This window comes from Mchenga conophoros, linkage group LG1 (genome assembly GCF_057382185.1).
Source record: "Mchenga conophoros isolate Kocher_MC1m ecotype Shallow Benthic linkage group LG1, M_conophoros_male_GT1.1, whole genome shotgun sequence".
Classification (NCBI taxonomy): domain Eukaryota; kingdom Metazoa; phylum Chordata; class Actinopteri; order Cichliformes; family Cichlidae; genus Mchenga; species Mchenga conophoros.
Window position 1 is genome coordinate 26,552,925 of NC_140526.1, and position 14,615 is coordinate 26,567,539.

Consider the following 14,615-nt stretch of genomic DNA (forward strand, 5'->3'; position numbering starts at 1 on the left):
ATGGCAGCCAGAAAAGTATAGCTTTAGCTCATGTGATACTGATTGTTGAGTAGCTTGTTGTCCTGATTGAACTCCGGGAAAACATTTTATTTGGCATGTGTTCCATGTTCAATTGGACTTCACAACATGGCTCATGCTCATCACCACAAAACACATCAAAGCACTCCACTCATTTCAGATAGCAGTCCTATGAAACTATCACTCGCACAACATCAGAACCCTCCAGTGTTGTTACCACGGCTAAAACATGTCATTTCTGCTCCGCTTACAAATTGGTTCTTGATTGCAAGCATCATCAGCTTAGTCCAACTCCCACTTTGTATGTCTCTTGCTCGGTGCTGAGTTAAGTCGAATGGTGGTGGCAATTTCACAAAAACAAACCACTGCCTGGCTGCACAACAGACCATCAAGGATACAGAAAGTGTCTGCCTCCCTCTCTTTTCCTCTTCAAGCCCAATGATCAACTGCCTCTCCCATCCTGGTGAGAAATGATGATGACTAGGCGGTTTGTTTTTCAGGATCTCTTGGGCTTTCAGCAGCAAGAGGAAAGTATGATTGCTGCTCTTGGTAGAAACAGGCCCGGGTCCTTCTGGTGTTTCTTATCAAAGGAACATTCGTGGCACCCTGTTTGCCCAGTGACAGCAAGTCCATCCACATAACATGGATAGACTCCAGATGCATTAAAAGCTTCATATGTTAAAATGTGCACTTGGAGCATAATGCATGATTTTCTTTTAATAATCATTTCAACTGAGGTTATAGCCAAAATGGACCAGTGAGTCACTGTTTAGTGTTTTTTTAATACTGCCTGATTAGAGTTCTAAGGTTGGTCAGGGATGTACTCCACTCTTGAAACCTTCACAGAAAATACATTTTGGAAGACACAAGACACCCCCCTGAATTTCAAAGAGACTTGACCCAAAGCTAGTGTGTACAGGAGAAAGATGATGTGCACTCATAATGTACCATTTATGCGAGCATTGTATTAACATACAATAGACCACGGGTGTCAAAGACATTTTAGTTAAAAGGCCACATACTTCAATTTGATCTTGAAGTGAGACCAGACCAGTTTATTAAAAAAAATGAAAAAGCGTAATAACATACCCTTCCTTTAATGTAGAAGCACAGGTAAGGTCTGAAAATGTTAATGAACCATTCATTTACAAAACTTTTACACAAAAGCCTAAGATGTCATATTAAATATGCACTACAGATGGGAGTGAGACTATGCACAAAATTTTGGAGCTAAACTCATTTATCTTTACACGTCATTATTAAAACAGCCTGATAAGATCTGCATATACTTTCTGTACACATTCACTCCATGGTAGTAATACTCTGACCACTTCACCTTGAACAGCAGTGCGATTTATTAAACTATTTAAGATATAACAAATTCCCTGGAATTTTCACACTTTGCATGGGTAGGTGGTATAGCTTCAAAATTATATCACAATATTTCAAGAAAATTTGCAATAATCATATTTCAGACGAAAGGAAAAAAGATAGCGGGTAGCAACATTTATTAATTCAAGTAAATGAACAGCATTTTCTATCCACCTTTGCCAATGAGCTACTGTCACTGATGAGACACAATCTAAATCAAAGTGTTAATCTACTGAAACAACTTTCCAGCAGCAGAAGCATCGTAGTGCAATATTAGTGGCACACAGCATTATATCAAATGACATAGTAAAAAAGCAAATGTAAGCACTAACATAGTGCAGCCCAAGTAGCGTACACGTATAGCATGACTGCTTAAAACTTTAATTTAACACTACAGTAACGGCAAATTATTCATGTAACTCTGTAGGAACTTCACAATACTGTCAGATAAGAAAACTGAAAAAGAGTTTCGACCTGGGGTGTTTGTGTTATTTTGGGTCAAGTTTTCTAACCAGCTGCTTAATATCTTGCTTTACCACTGTGCAACAACAACAATAATAATAATTTCCACCCAAGCTTGGCACTTCCTGTCATTAAGGAGTGCAACTAGCGAGCGGAAGCATCAGTTCTTGGTTGAGTAATTTGTTTACTTTAGGGTTGCACCAGTTGCCAATATAAAATGGTGAAACAAATTTGTGTTGTTTCTACCTTTAGCACAATTGTTTTAAAATTTGCAAAGTGTTTGCATTGCTCTTTACTGAAGGTTGTTGAACTAGCTGCTTATTTTTGTTAACGGTATTAAGTTGTTAGCAGAGACGGACATGCTAACATGCTCTCAGACAAACCATGACTCACAACTTCTAGGTATACAATATGGCAAAGCCCTACTGCACATGGACCCATTAGTAGGTCAATTCTAGCCCCCGCCTGCATGCAGTAGACTTTTGTGTGCTAAATCAGCGGTCCCCAACCTTTTTTGCGCCACGGACCGGTTTATGCCCAACAATATTTTCACGGACCGGCCTTTAAGGTGACGCGGATAAATACAACAAAATAAAACCAGTACCGGTACCGAAAAAAAGATTTATTCATAACATACGTGAAAAGACCCAGGAAAACCAAGTTAACGATAAAAGTCATAACAAAATAACGCTGAAAACCGATAAAAACCCTGAAAACCATACATTTCAATTCTCGCGGCCCGGTACCAAACGACTCACGGACCGGTACCGGTCCGAGGCCCGGGGGTTGGGGACCGCTGTGCTAAACCATGTGCTATATTTTCAAATTAGAAACAATACACATGGATTTTGGATAAACCCTTTTACACAGATTCTGACCATTTGACAGGTCTTAACATAAATTTTCCCCATGCTCAGCTTCAGTTGATCGAGGAGTCATATTTTTGAAGATTCTTTGAAAGCAATTTAAGGCAAGGCAAAACTCAATTTCCTGCACAGCAGGGGCATTGCACATAAATCAAAACACAATGTCAAAGGTCAGCAATTATTTTTTGTGACAACATACAAGGAAATTGTTTCTCTCCAAGGCTATCTCCAAATTCACAGACTAAAAAAGGAAGTGGCATACATCGGTTTAAAAATTAAAGGTCAATTGGCAAAACAGCAACATGACTGAGAAGGTCACATTGTTGTTGTTATTTTGATGGCACGTTAAACAAGCAAAAGCAAAACAAGAAAACTTCAAGTTCCTTTGTGTAAAAAGTAAAAACATTTTTGTTGATATATACTTCACCTTGCTTAGTGTTTTAAACTCAGTGACACCACATTTCCTCAGAAATGTTGACCTTTTTCTCAGAACTTCTCTCCAAAAACACATAATGAACCACTTCTTAAATGCAGAGTATTATAAATCTGCTCTCTTAAAGAAATTAATTTCACTGTTTTTTGGTTGGTGCCCACATTTTTTTACCATGCAGGTATGAAAGGTAACAAATGCAGGCCAGTCACCATGGTAACTAGAGACAAGGATAGACAGCCTAAGGCAAACTTGAAGGGATGTCTGGTTATAACAAATATAATAAATTTCTTACTTTGATGTAAGAAATTTGGACTTGGACTTATTTCATACTTCTTTGCAACACATGATGGCAACTTAACCAGAAACCTGTAGCTATCAAATACGAATAGGCCTTACTGTTCACAATGTCAATTATTTGTTTTTTTTTCCCCCCCTACCCATTTCTTCAGCTAATACATTAACTTTTAAGAAGTGCAAAAGACAAGTACAATGTCTGGATACCAGGAAGTTCTTTTTTTAGCCTTTTCATGTAAGAAAAATGATATATCGATGCTTTACAATGACTTGTGGAAGCTTAAAATATTTATATTCTTTAATATCCTGTACCTCATACTGTATGCTACATACTGTGATCCATCAACAATAATATGACTGTCACAGAAATAACTTGTTTTCCTATTTCCCAGTCACTCTTTATTACCTGCAGTAAATGTTTGCTATAATCATAAAATAAAATGAATCCACCTCCATGTCTGGGCCAAAAAACAAAAACACAACAAGAATAATGCAGATATGCAAAGAGCTAATTCACCTCTGCTGCTCACTCAACAGAGTGCGTGCCTATGTGGAAAGCGAGACGTTGCACTTCTCTTCAAAGATTTTTGACAATGTATTTTTGGTCTTAAGTGGTATAAAAAAAATAAATAAATACAATTCATTTTGTTGTTTGTTCACAACAACAATGTTAACTTAAGTGTCATGATAACTGCTGTGAGTGAGAGAGATGCTGAGTACTCAAGGCAAGTATATCCTTCTACATTTAAAGAACACAATTAAACAGGTGCCGAAAACTGAAAACCAGTGAACAAGTATTCTAATATTTAGCCCTAAAATTCAAGCTACATTCACCCGCACCATTTAAAGCGGGATTTTCCACTTTTGTTCTTAAAAGATTTCCATCCACATAAAAATGCAAAAAATATATGTCACATGCTGTCAAAAGTGTTGGTCATATACCTCTAACTGCAGAAAAGCTGGCCAATCAAAGGTCTATAAACAATATCATGGGTCATAGTCTTCTGTTTAAAAAGGAGATAAATGCACGCACATGTGATGTTGCGTGACACAGTCATTTTCCAAGTTCAAATTTGATACAGAAACAGTTTCAAAAGCTTCATTTTCTGTGACTTCAAACTCCAAAAAGGCCAAAACGCACAGAAAAAGTGATGTTTACCAAAACACGTGTGGATGGTACCTCACAAACCAAAACTCAACCAGTTACCTTCCACTCAAAAAAGTTAGAAAGTATGAAACTCAAACTTCTTCAGGCTGCTAGACACTGCTAATTAAAAGCATCAGCAACACGTTTCAATGCAAACATTCAACCACATAAATATAAAATGTCAGTTAATTTAAACTCAAAATAGGTGAAATATTTTAAATATTTAAAAACTTACAGTTTTAGAGGCAGTTGATATATACTGAATGACCATTTCTTTCTTTGTGTTGAGGTCTTTTTCTCTCAAAGGAGTCTTTTTGTCCTCATTCAAGTTCATGTCTTCCTAAAAAAGAAAAGAGAAAAAAAAACTACAACATTACCGTGGCCAAAATTTGATGTTGTTTTTGAATGCATAACTGACTCTGGAAGACATTAGCATTCTGCACTGTTTCTAGCGTCAGCAACCAAATATCAGCTGCTTTGTGGCCATGATCATAAAATTACTGAACTAAAATGAAAGTTTGAAAAATATCATCACTTGTGTTAAATTGATTATTTGTCTTTTTGAATATCTTTATCACTTAGTCCCTGGTAGCACTTTTTTTTTAATGAAATGTGAAAATGTTGTACAAAAAGTAAGAACACACCATCATCTTTTCAAAAAGAGCCAAGATCTCCTTTTCTGAGTTTATCTTTGACGATAGTTCCTCAAAATGATGTGAGGTGGAGGATGAAGAACTGGACCAGTCGTTTGCATTGTGCTTAGATTGTGTCAAGGGTGGGCGCTCCTTTTTACTACCGGGAATGCGAATACTGGCGAATCTGTCCAGCTGTAGAAAGAAAGAAAGCACAATTAAAAATAGAAAAAAATACTCCAGACTTGGAGTCAAGTTTAGATGATTATGAGCACATTTAAATGGTTAGTAGTCAAGCAGAATAAAAAAAACAGTTATTAATAAACTAGAATGCAATGCTAGTAATATGAAACAAACTACAAACAAGAAGTCTGTCCTATGATGTTAATGGCTCCAATGCCTGACTGTTTTGGTTTTGTTAATGATGCTCAAAATAAGCAGAAGCAGTGACCTCAAGTAAGGTGACGTTAGATGTTGCAGAGATCGATGACACAAAGCACACACAGAAGCATATCAGTTTGTCAAAGCTTACCACATCATCTGTGATGTTTCTAAAGGGTAAGTGCTATAAGTGGGGAGCAAAAAGAAACAAATCAGGATACACAAAGCAAAAGCACCAAATATTCTAACAAACACTTCTGGAGCACATTTTTACATTCAGGCTTCAAGAATTTGCTTCATTTCAGTTAAACATTTGTGCCCCATTCTTTGCAGCATACAGCATAATCTAAAAAGAATAGAGACAGTGAAATGTCTGTATTGATTTGTCCCTACTCTGTTACACTTATTTTCACATTCAAAGAGTTACAATGGCGTTTTACATTCACATTCAATTTTTTAAAAAATGCTTCTTTAAATGGAGTGGACAGTACGACTCTGCAAAACATCAACACCAGTCCAACAACTGGCAGGGAGGTCTGCATACTCATGCACATAATAGAAGTTTCTGTTTAATGTTGTTTAACTGTTGTGTCCTTGAGCAAGACACTTCAACCGTTGGCTACTGGTGGTGGTCAGAGGGCCTGGCAGCGCCAGTGTCCGGCACCCTCGCCTCTGTCAGTGGCAGCTGTGGGCAGCTGTGGCTACAATGTAGCTTGCCATCACCAGTGTGTGAATGGGTGAATGAATGTAGCGTAAAGCGCTTTGGGGTCCTAAGGGACTAAGTAAAGCACTATACAAATACAGGCCATTTACCATTTAATGAATGATCCAAAAATATCAGAAAGATGCACTTATTTCTTCTGTCAATTAAATCAGCAAAGACTCGCTGCCTTTAATAGAACTGGCCTGACTATGTGTTTTCCTTCCCAAATGTCCATGGTGTGCCAGATATACAGCTGATTTAAATAAATTTATTTATTTATTATAGCACATGTCCCAGAAACTTGCATCACCAAGTACCAAACATGACATTTTTGACAAAGTTGCCTCTAGGCAAAACTGTTTACCATTTGCCAGTGTTAGAATATTTGCATGTGTGTGGGTTATTAATTTTGGCAGGACTTTTTTGTTGTTATCAAGTTTTTACATGGTCACCATATAAAACAACATTTCTATCACAAATTAACTGCTACATGGAGCCTGACCAATACAAATTTTAAGACCTATTCCAAAACAGATATTTAACTATTTAAAAATTCAATATACTGTTGTTGTTTTTTCTTTCAGCCACACAAAACCGATTTCCTTAACACGTTACATGTAGTCATCTATGAGGTCTTTCTCAAAAATATTATTTTCCAATTTAATTAAATAACAACGGTAATGACTTTATCATTTTAGTTCTACTTCTGCTGGAATATGATAGGAACTGGCCAAAAAGCCACACAACAAAATAACTACCAATTAAAAACTATATAAAGGACATTTTTGTGATGAAAGAAGAACTTGCCAAACACGGTAATTACTGATAAAGTAAAATTCATTATGGCCACAGCAATTCCAGTCCTTCAGTTAGTCCATTTGGGGAAAAGAGAAAAAAAAGGGCAAAAAGGCATCTCACAACTACATTAACACACTGATCTGACATGTTTCCACCAGATATAAAGTGCTTTTTGAACAATCTTTGGGAGAGTACGCACTATGGATATAGCACATTTACCAGCAGACAAACATTTCAGTTAACTCATTAAGAAAACTAACATCCTGCATTACAGCTGTGGCAGAGGAGATGGTGGTGACCTCTGCTTTCAAGAGGCAAAAGCAAAGGTCACGAGAAGCTGTAAAAGAAAGCCCACTAATGCAAGCTGCAGTTTTTCAATACTCTTTTTTTTTTTTTTTTTAAATACACAAAGATGGAGAAATCTCAAGAAATCCAGATGTTATTCTGACAAGAAGGTGAATCAAGAATAAAACCAGCATGTTTGGGGTGTTATATATAGATGGGGGTGGTATACATTGCTCCCCTTACCATGAGGCATTCAAAAAATGTTGGAGATCCTAGTAAAGCAGGCGTTGGCTTTAAGATGACTTTTGTTTCCACAGCAACAACTCATTCCTTAGGCTTTGTGATACTGCCTCTATTGAAACTGGATGTCATCGAAAAATTCACTAACATGTAGTTAACTCTATCAACTGAAGAAAACCTCGCTTCTTTGGTATTTCCTCTTTAAAAGAAGAGGCAGGCACTCCTAATTTAAAGATCCTGTGAAAGCAACTTGGTGTTTCTCATCCAGACAGACACTAACACTCAGGGATTACTTTGTGTCGGATCATGCCGGAACTGCACCCTCCCTGTGTTGCAGATCCTCCTAACTTACAAATTAGGCACTGAAACACTCTTCTAAAAATTACCACCTGAGCGGAGTCACAGCAAAGACATCAAAAGGCCTCATTCCATGTGAGATGAAGTCCACTGAGATTTTACTATGCTATATGCTGCACATTTTCAATGAGCAAAGTTACTTATGGAACAAAGAGTTTGGCTTAAACAGAAATTATAAAGTTGTCTTAACATTTTTTAGCAGACTAGCCAATAAAATAAAAGCCTTCTAAATTAATCTCAGAAAGGTGTCCAACACTTGACTGGACATCTTTGTTTACGCCAAACACCTCTGGTTGATGGAAGGAAGATTTGCTGAGAGTTCTTGGTCCCATCTGGCTGGTGCAGTCATTTTAGACTGAATGCAGACCAAGGCTTCCAACACCTTTGTCTTGGATCAAGCAATCTAAAAGAAACCTGGCTGGGGAAAAAGAAGAGGCTTTGTCCTCTTGCTTTCCCACCTACATATCCATGAGATCACAGATTCAGCAAGGTCCTGCAGATGGATTCAAAGTACTACAGTCACCTTTAAACAGGCAGGCTCAGACTCAAGTTTTTATGGCATATTTCGAACCACTGAAACTCAATTTCTATCCACTTGTCTAAAGATATCAAGAAATAATATATAACAAAACTAGATTAAATTATGTTAGCAATAAAAATATAAAGAAGTAGCATAGCCTGACTACATCAAATATGTCTAGTAAAGGATTTGGAGGACGGATAGAAACATTGTAGATACTCCATGATTTATTTATTTAACACCATTTAAAATTCACTTTAATAGGTTTCCTGCATTTATGCTGAATGAATAGACATTAAATGTTACCGTAGCATGCCAATCAGAATTAGCTACAGTTTTATATAAAGTGACCAGATAACAATGACCATCTCAAGTTACCAGAGACTCTGGTAATGTGTTTGCAACATATTTCTCAAATATTAAATCAATGAGTTAATTTATCAGGTTTTAATTCTTATACACTGTAGATAAACATGTTTATGCTTCAAACGTAACTTTCATCCAGCACTGTACACTAATCAAAGAAGGTGAATCCGAATTCCTATTATGGATTGCATTGTCAGATGTTAAACGAACAGGTCATCAGTGGGAGTGGACAGAAACCATTTGAGAAAGACTAAATTTTGCTTCATTTTCCACTGGAGTCTCTGAACAGTGGCCACAGGAACTTGACTTGGAGTAACACTCTCAAGCACAGGTTGAGCATGCTTTAAAGAGATCTGTGTCACAAGCAAGTCTCCTATCAGAAAATGAAAAGGGTTTGGGGTTGTTGTTGTTTTTTTAATTGCTAGTCTAGCTGTGTAAACAAACAAAAAAAAACATGATTTTGTTTACACAGCTAGACTAGCTGAAGAACAACAACCGACAAATACCAAAGAGACTAAATGCTGTCTTGTTTGTAGGAGGGAATGCATGGATTAGTGTCAGTTAAACCCTGTGCTAATTTTAACCTTTTGATTTCCTACATGCAAAGTCAACAAACACTCAAGGTTATGGCTGTCGAAGAAATTCTACCATATAAAACATTACTTGTGTAGCCTCCTGTGCTTTGTTAACTGTTCGTTTCTCTCAGCCTCCCCAGACATGCAAGCACATTACGAAGGCATGACACATCTTCACCACGAGGTCTAACCGTGGTTGTTTGTCTATCCAAACTGGTCGTTCTGAAAGTAATAGAAAATACCGATCCAAGGTGTCTGCTACATTCTTTATATGGAGGGCCATCTACCCGTGTACTGTTCTGTCCACATCAATGTCCTTCTCTGTGGCTGGTTGTATCATAGGGAAAGCATAACACACTGAGTGACCATCTATTTGCAGCGTTTATCAAATGCTTTCTGTATCATACCGTTAGAGTAAAACCAAAGCTCGTTTTAGTCTTTTCATACTTACAAATTTTGGTTTGCGGTCTCCGTCATCGGTGTATGACGAAGTGGAGCCCTTCTTCTTTTGAGATTTACTGTCCCGTCCGGTGGTGGATTCAAACCGCTGACTGTAACTCTCCATGATGACCCAATGACTTCTACACCAGCTGACAGCTACTGAAGACCTAAACCTTTTATTGCATGCAACGTTAGCAGACGACAGAAGAGCTAGAGGACCACACAAAGGAAAATGCTTAGCACATAACAACACTAGGTCCACTAAGCGTTTTTAATGTTTAGTGCTCAGTCTCACCTGTCCGTTTAGCTAGCTAGCCAGGTTTACAATACTATCATTCACCGGTGACTTGACTTAGCGCTAATCCAATTTATTGACTGTCACGTAATGCTCTACTTTCCGTTAACTAAAAAAATGCGCCTTAAACGTAACAATTTTCCCGGAGACTTACAAAATTCACCCGAACATTAACTGAAAGCCATACAGTCATTACGAGTTTCAGCAGAAGCGTTAGGTGGGTAAAATTAAGATACTTTTTTTGACAGACCCGCGCAATGCTTACGTCAGCTTCCCATGTTTAATCCAACCAATAGCAATCGCGGAACCGCAAACGGTGACTCGAGTCATAGTTTAGAGGGAGTTGATTGGCTGCCTGAAGTGTCAGTCAATCCTACTTCAGTTTTAGGGTTGTTCGTTTTATTCAGCCAGTATCTCCTGTGCGATAGGTTTTGTGTGTAGGTCTTACTTGCATCCAAGCTTTTCTCTCTGTATTAGATAGATATATTAGATTTAATTCAGTTTGCCAAGTGACAGTTTTTCTCTTATAGAAATATTAAACAGAAAGTGACAGGCGATAATGACAGGTTGCTTAAATATAATTTCTTAATTAAATGGGTAAAATAACTCAGTATAAATGCACACATATAAATAGAATAAAATAAAGGTCTTTAAATCAGTTTAGTAGGCTACAACCGCCTTTTTTTATTTAGTTGGCCAAACCCAGGCTTTATTTTAGTGATGTATGGTCTAGTTTAAATGACCTAATTAGAGGATTAGAAATTAGTGTATCAGAGGGACATCTCAGGTTGAGTGCTTTGGAGACAGAGAGGAAAAGCTGAGATAGTTTAGACTTGCAGAGAATGGATACTGGATGCACTGGACAAATGATGCTGAAGCTGGAGCTGCGAGGCAGGAGGAAAAGACCAAAGAGAAGATTCATGGATGTAGTAAAAGATAACATGCTGAGATTTGGTGTGACAGAGGAGGATGTTAGAGACAGGGTAGTATGCAGGCAGAGCTGATGGAGTTTCTGTGGCGAACCCTCATAGCTAAGGAAAACATTAGCAATAAAAAAAAAGTAATAATCGTCCACATTTTTCCACATCCTATGATGTAGGATGTCCAGGATTCAAGAAATTGTTTATCTATCATGGAATAAAGTTCAGTCAGAAGTCGATGATCACAGTAAAATGAGGGTGTTTTATATTGTTGCTTGTTTGTCTCTTTGATTTCCACTGTAAAAGCAAGCTAAACCCACTGTTCAATCCCAAACATCTTGTATGATGCAAACAGCAACACGGTAACGTGATGCAACTACCAGAAACTTTTGCACGCTTCTCAAGTGCTCTCCTCAAACCTACAGTTTGATCCCTGAACACATACAGTATCAGGGAGAGTTCCTCAACATGAAGCATTAAAAGTTTTTTGTGCCCCCTGTTAGTGAAACTCATAAATTATAGAAAACAGTAATAGTTCAGACTATTGACAGTAAACTGCAGGATATTAAAGATTGCTCCTGGTGGATGCCAACTGTAAACTGCTGTATACCTCATGTTGTTATTCAGTAGTTATGCGTGTGGAACTCGTACCCTTGAGGACAATTGTGTTACATAACCAAATGATGGCAATAGGATAAAAAGCCACAAGTGGTATTAACCTTTCCCTCTGTCTGTGTTCCTGCCTCCAGACTGCTAGGACCATGCTCATCCTCTGCAAATCCATAGAAGTGGAGTCACATGACAATTAGACAGGCTTAACCTCCTGACTGTTGCAGTTTGATTGATGTTGTTCTCAGAAAGCATGTCTCACAGACATCAAAATCAGAAAAATAAGAACACAAAGATACAGTACAGCTCAGCCTTTATATTTCAAGCATTAGTCTTGGCCAACTTGAGCAGTGATTCAGTACAATTATGCTCTAATTATTATTTTGTTAGTCTGCAATCATGCAGTGTGCCGGACCAAATTCACACTCATAGGTAGATCGCATAAATCCAGAGATACACCGGCATGTGATTTAGAAGAAACATATTTGGTATGCACATTATAATTTTCAGAATTTTTTTGTTTTTTGTTTTTCCAAGGCTAAAAGTGGAGTCAGACGTCACCATTAAATGAAACCTTCAGCTATGAAATTAAATTGGACCTTCTTTCAATTCAAGCTCTTGAAATCTTGTTATCTTGAAAGACCTTTATTCCTTCAATCCCTGGAGGGCTGTCTGCATGACTGCCAGCAATGTGTTAACACTCTTCATCTAGCCAAACACAAGCCTTGTGGCATTATGCCTCGCTAATCCTCTCAGACAATGAGAGATCGAGTCTTCCAAGTTGGTCAAAGAATAGCCACAGGGATATATAATCAAAAGCCCCAAATGCCAAATAATATAAATTTTGAATTTTCCTTGTACTGATAACGCAGCTGATCTGTTTAAATCATCATACCACACACAGCAAATCTGACTGAATGGGTTTGTTTTTTTGTGCTTTTTGATTGAATTACATACTTTAATAGTGTGAGCATTTCAATTCTACATTGACATTGCTTTTTCTTGTATTTGCTTTTTTTTAAAGGTAGAGTTCATATTAACACGTCTGATTGTGATAAACAGCTTCAAGGATTATCAGTAAAAAGGTGATTTAGGTAGAAATATATTTATATTTGTAAATGTTTAAGATATTTTCAACAAAGAATGACAATTGACACAAATTAAATCTCATATCAAAGTCAGAGGTTATAGGGATGCAAAGAACCAGTGCTGAATACTGCATAGAATTTGAGAACTTCACAACTATCACAATGACACAGGGGCTCAGACCTAATAAGGGTAAATTTATCCTCACCATGAAGCTTTGTTAGTGGAGCAGACCATTTCTATGTTTCACATTGAAAGCAGCTTCAAATGTTGTTACAACGTCTGCACGGAGAGTTGGCCGTTCTTTAACTTTTCAGTGTGCATATACTGCCATCTTGTGGTTTCAATTAGATGGCACCACTGGCCCTAGGTTTCAGAGATAATCGAACCATGCAAAGTGGTGGTGGTTTCCATAAGTCTTTTTTCCGTTTGTTAATTAACAAATGTTATACAGTAGTTTAAATACACAAGAAAACAAATAGATATCAGCATTCAGAAACACTCACATTTTCCATGTCTACAGAGAGTGTCTCTGTGCCTGAAAAATAAATTAGGTTTAAGCCTGCACATTATGTGTCCACCAAGCTATTCAGGCAAATTCTTCTTGCATAACTCCTTAAGTGATTTTGTTTATCCTGGAAATTTATAATAACTATGCATCAGTGATTTTAAGATTTTTTTCATAACATGTTTTATTTCAGAGTAGTCAGGGAAGCAACATCCAAAATACACATGTATGTGTTTTCCCCCCCGTTTGCTTTGTTTACTGGACTTTTAGACAATTTAGCCGAATGAGATCATGCCTCAAATTCCTGAAAAAGAGTAGAGGTTTCACCTGAGCCTTAAGCAGAAAAGGATAAAGCATGAACAAGTTAATGGTCGAGCACCACTTAAATGATATGGAATACCCTTACTGCTCAAAAAATAAAGCTGCTCTACGTTCCACACTCAACACCCAACTGATTCAGTGACTCATTACTGCAAGTCATTGAACCGATTGGGTGAACTTAATAAAGTGGCTGTGGATCAGCCAATCACATGGCAGGCAAATGGCCTTCACAGTCATCAGATCTCAGTCCAGTAGAGCACCTTTGGGATGTGGTGGAATGGGAGATTGACATTATGGATGTGCAGCCAACGAATCTAACACAAACTAATGTAAGTGATTTATCTGTTAGGTAATTTTACAATACAGACTATTTTCTTGACATTTGTTCTTCTATATAGCCTGAAGATTATTATAAGAAAAAGCAATAATTATTAGTAATTAAAAGCATTTTCTGATCAATGGGCTGTGCAATGATTTAGTATCAAATGTCATCTTTAAAAATATTTTTAAATGGTTTGCACTTATTTAGATAATACATGATTTTTATTTTCAGACATAAAAATTCCAAAAACATGTAATGCAGTACCAATTAATTTAATGTAAGAAATCTGCTGGAGATGATCCTTCTTGTTCAAACTAATTTTGCTGCCACCTCGTATCTTATTTCTTACAAAATGTCATATCGGACCCACTGAGACCTTATTAATATTCCCACAAAGTACTGCCCACAGCTTGAACATCATAGGCCTTATGAAGAGGCCACTTTTCTTCATCATGTGGTTTTACTGCATGGTTGATTAGTATATGGCTGAGTCTGAGTCCCTTTCATCAAACCTGTAACAGCAGTAGTCGGTTGCATCCAGGAACAGCTGATGCATGCTTGCTGTGTGTCTCCAGTATTACTCTGAGGTTTGTAGAGGTTTGTATGTGGACACACATACACACAGTTAACTCAGCACTGTCCAGGAACGGTGTAAGGAACTCCAC

General features: G+C 37.4%; 1 protein-coding gene across 6 annotated transcripts in view; it reads right to left on the reverse strand.

The window, feature by feature from the left end:
- LOC146583472 (protein diaphanous homolog 3-like) overlaps positions 1-10,456 on the reverse strand; it is a 170,647-nt gene extending 160,191 nt beyond the window's left edge. For 3 of the 6 annotated variants that reach the window (XM_085272160.1, XM_085272117.1, XM_085272152.1), the window contains exons 1-5: positions 10,185-10,456; positions 9,900-10,099; positions 5,756-5,788; positions 5,236-5,418; positions 4,827-4,931 (exon numbers count right to left, since the gene is read on the reverse strand). In XM_085272160.1, the coding sequence (XP_085128286.1) occupies positions 4,827-4,931; positions 5,236-5,418; positions 5,756-5,788; positions 9,900-10,013 (435 nt within the window). In that variant the 5' untranslated portion in view covers positions 10,014-10,099; positions 10,185-10,456. The other 3 variants (XM_085272127.1, XM_085272135.1, XM_085272144.1) reach the window with 3 other exon arrangements.
- Positions 10,457-14,615: the final 4,159 nt, after the last annotated feature.